Here is a 2,307-nt window from a genome sequence, read left to right as displayed (position 1 = left end):
GGGGGGGGGGGGGGGGGGGGGGGGGAGAACGGGCATGAGCGGCGAGCTGCCAGCCCCTGCCCTGTGCTAGCTGGTGCCAAGGCAGCCGTGGAAGGGAGATCTTCCCAGGATGACCGGGGGGGAGGGGGGGGAGGAAGAGAAGAGCCAGCTAGTCACTGGGTGGGGGGGCAGCTGCTAGTGGGGGAGGGTCAGCCAGCCATTCGGTAGGAGGAAGTGGGGTGTCTGCCATCGTCCAGCAGCCCCCACCCAACCCAGGCTGGATCCCCCGGGCGAGGGCAAACCCCACCAGCACACAAGGTGTTTGGGCACGAGGGAAGTCTGTGCCCAATGGGGAGGGGGCATTGGGCCTGGCACGCCCCAGGGGCGATGGGGGTGGGCACCAGCCCTTCCCCAGGTCACGCGCATGCCCCCAGCCTCACCTTGGGCAGGTAGTGGAAGAGGGGTCCGAGCCACATGAGGACCATGAGCACCACCGCGCTGGAGAAGAAGCCGGCGAGCTGCAGAAGAGGAGGGCGGGTTAGCGGGCAGGCTCCGCCCGGGCGGTGAGGCCAGCGCTGGGCCCTGCGGGGGGGGGCAGCACGGAGGAAGCCCTAGACCCCAGAGAAGCCCCCCACCCTTCATGCCCCACTCGAGGCCTCAGTGCCAGCCTCCTCTGCCCGGCGTCTGCAGAGGAGAGGGCTCCGATTGTGCCCAGCCACACAGGCCAACTGGCCACCAAGCTGAGACCTGGCAAACTCATTGCATGAGCCAGCCAGGGCTGCAGGGAGGAATGGGGGGACCCCCACTAGCTAGGGAGCATGAGAAACTCACCCTCCAGACACACCCCATGGCCCCACCCCCAGTTCTGCAGGGCCCCCCCCCCCGTGCCCCCATACCTGCGTGTGCCCCCCCGCGCTCTCCAGGATGTTGGTGGTCGCCAGGGTGGCCGAGCTCGGGAAGCAGGTGAAGAGGGAGGAGACCAGGTTGGAAACACCGTGGGCCAGCAACTCCTGTGGCCGGGGGGGGACAGAGACAGGTCAGGGCTACAGGGACCAGCCAGGAGGGAGCCCAGATGCACCGGGGGCAGGTGAGACACTGGGGCCTTCCAGCTGGAAGAGGGGCCAGATGGGCGGGAGGGGGCCCCGATCCTGGGCAGCCGCTGGCAACAGAGAGGCCAGGCCAGGCCGGGCAGTGCCCCCTGCCAGCAGCCCGAGTCCGGCCCACACACCTGGTTGGGGTTGATGGTATAGCCGTGCTTCTCGGCGTAGATCATGGCCAGCGACACAGAGACGGCATAGGCCACGAAAGCGATGGCCACCGTGTCCCCCAGCACCTGGGGCAGCGACTGCAGGGCCGGGAGCTGGGGCTGCGGGAACCTGCGTGAGAGACAGAGGCGGTCACCAGGCCGGGTGGGGCGAGAGGGGCTGCGCTGGTCCAATCCCCGTAGGATGCAGCCTTGGGGTACACTGAGGTTGCCCCCGTGTGAGGTCACAGAGGGGGTGGGCAGGGGGCCCTGGGGACTCCTTACCCAGCTGGCAGGTGGCCAACTATCTGCACGTCGTAGCGCGTGTCCAGGGAGGAGGCAAAGCAGACGCCGGTGGCCGCCAGCACCTGGGGAGAGAGCAGAGGACCGGCGGGTTATGCCGCCCAGGGTGGTGCCAACCCTCCCATGCCCACGGCCTGTCACCCACCCCCGCTCCCCCAACCTCCGACTCTTCCCCGCGCTGCTCAGAGGACCTGGCTGCAGGTGCAGGGCCGGGGGAGCCCCGGGCAGAGGAGGTGGCGCAGGGGACGGGCAGATCTGGGCAGGGCAGGGGTACGTACCACCACGATCTCCCCTGGAATGGGCGTCCGCAGCTTGCTCCGGAAGCGGCTGTTGATCTCCTTGATGGGCACCAGCAGGGCCAGGCACAGGGCGGAGATGAGCAGCTCGGCCACGTTGGTCCGGGGCAGCGCCCGTGCCACCGATGCCAGCGTCTGGGGGCAGCACAGGGCGCGTTACGCAGCGGGGGGGGGCCTGCTCCCGGCTCCCCTCCCCCACCATTCCGCCTCCCTGCCCCCTTTCTCTCGCCACCGCCCCACGCTCTCCTCACCCCCCCCGCCCGGGGCTGGACGCACCTTGAAGATGGTGAAGGAGCCGGTGGGGCGGGGCAGTGCCAGGCCCAGCAAGCTGGGCAGCTGGGAGACCAGGACATGCAGGGCGGCCCCGTTGGTGAAGGCCTTGACAATGGGCTCCGAGAGGTAGGTGGCCAGGAAGCCCAGCTGCACCACGAACATCACCAGCTGGGGGGCAGGGGGAGGGACGTCAGCGGTGCCCGGTGCAGAGCA

General features: G+C 69.5%; 1 protein-coding gene across 1 annotated transcript in view; it reads right to left on the bottom strand.

The window, feature by feature from the left end:
* SLC26A10 (solute carrier family 26 member 10) overlaps window positions 1-2,265 on the bottom strand; it is a gene marked incomplete at its 5' end in the record, with an annotated part of 5,991 nt that extends 3,726 nt beyond the window's left edge. The window contains 6 exons of the mRNA XM_026646324.2: window positions 420-497; window positions 876-989; window positions 1,208-1,355; window positions 1,508-1,590; window positions 1,804-1,956; window positions 2,098-2,265. Of these exons, the coding sequence (XP_026502109.2) occupies window positions 420-497; window positions 876-989; window positions 1,208-1,355; window positions 1,508-1,590; window positions 1,804-1,956; window positions 2,098-2,265 (744 nt within the window). The remainder of the gene's footprint in view (window positions 1-419; window positions 498-875; window positions 990-1,207; window positions 1,356-1,507; window positions 1,591-1,803; window positions 1,957-2,097) is intronic.
* Window positions 2,266-2,307: the final 42 nt, after the last annotated feature.

The sequence above is a fragment of the Terrapene carolina genome, unplaced genomic scaffold (genome assembly GCF_002925995.2).
Source record: "Terrapene carolina triunguis isolate 2854851 unplaced genomic scaffold, T_m_triunguis-2.0 Scaffold34898, whole genome shotgun sequence".
NCBI classification, from domain to species: Eukaryota; Metazoa; Chordata; order Testudines; family Emydidae; genus Terrapene; species Terrapene triunguis.
Note: the sequence above shows the minus strand (reverse complement) of the source record. Positions and strands in the feature narration are given on the sequence as shown.